This window comes from Fulmarus glacialis, unplaced genomic scaffold (genome assembly GCF_000690835.1).
Source record: "Fulmarus glacialis isolate BGI_N327 unplaced genomic scaffold, ASM69083v1 scaffold41085, whole genome shotgun sequence".
NCBI lineage: Eukaryota > Metazoa > Chordata > Aves > Procellariiformes > Procellariidae > Fulmarus > Fulmarus glacialis.
The window spans coordinates 301-1,372 of record NW_009214373.1 but is presented as its reverse complement, the minus strand read 5'-3'; the positions used below and the strand labels follow the sequence as shown (position 1 = coordinate 1,372).

General features: G+C 48.8%; 1 protein-coding gene across 1 annotated transcript in view; it reads left to right on the top strand.

The window, feature by feature from the left end:
- Positions 1-34: 34 nt before the first annotated feature.
- Positions 35-1,072, top strand: part of LOC104077345 (homeobox protein Hox-C4-like) — a gene marked incomplete at its 3' end in the record, with an annotated part of 1,334 nt that continues 296 nt past the window's right edge. The window contains exon 1 of the mRNA XM_009578537.1: positions 35-578. Within this exon, the coding sequence (XP_009576832.1) occupies positions 35-578 (544 nt within the window). The remainder of the gene's footprint in view (positions 579-1,072) is intronic.

The following is a 1,072-nucleotide window of genomic DNA, read 5'->3' as shown; positions in this document are numbered from 1 at the left end:
TGGGCTGGCGGGTGTGATTGGCCGGGGATGTCACATGGTGAAAGTAACTTTACGGGGTCGCCAGCTAGTAGGAGGGCTTTATGGAGCAGAAAAACGACAAAGCGAGAAAAATTATTTTCCACTCCAGAAATTAATGATCATGAGCTCTTATTTGATGGACTCTAACTACATCGATCCGAAATTTCCTCCATGCGAGGAATATTCGCAAAATAATTACATCCCAGACCACAGTCCGGAATATTATAGCCGGACAAGGGAGTCCAGCTACCAGCATCACCATCAAGAGCTGTACCCCGTGCCACGACCCTCCTTCCCCGACCGCCCGTTCAGCTGCGGGGGTCTCCAGGCTCCCGGCAACCCGGCCGCGCTCCAAAGGGGACACGGGCAAACTCCAGGAGGCCAACACCTCTCAGAGAAAGCACAGCAGCTCTGCGAGCAGGCTGCTCTATCCACCTCCTCCACCACTCCTTCCCCAGCCCCTCCAGCCTGCAACCAGCCAAACCCCGACCATCCCAACAGCACAGCTTCCAAACAGCCCATAGTCTATCCCTGGATGAAAAAAATCCACGTCAGTACTGGTATGCAACTTTTATTTTCCTCTTCTGTCTCTCCGCTCTCTTATTTTCACACCATGCTCGCTCCCTCTCGCCTCTCCTCTCTCTCTCTCTCTCTCTCTCTTTTTTTTTTATTTCCTTCCCTTCCATGAGAGTCTTTGGGTTAGCACAATTGAACTGGATTTACGACTCCGAATGGGTAATTACACCCACCATAAATTTTATAGCCGAGCTACTGTGGGCAGCCTTAGCCATGTGGCTCGTTCTGTTATGTATGTGTGAAACTCCGAAAGCTTTGTAAGGGGTGCATAAATAATTCAGTCTTTTGAGCCAGGGAAACCCCTTCCTATTAGAATAGAAACTCTTGAGCTGCCCAAAGTTCTTTATTACCTATTTAGCCTATTACTTTTTTTTTCCTTCCCCCCCGGCTCCTCCAGTCTCCTCTCCCGACCCTCTCTCCATCCACGCTGATTTTCCTTGTGTGTTTTTTTTTTGTGTTTTTTTTTTGTTTTGTTGTT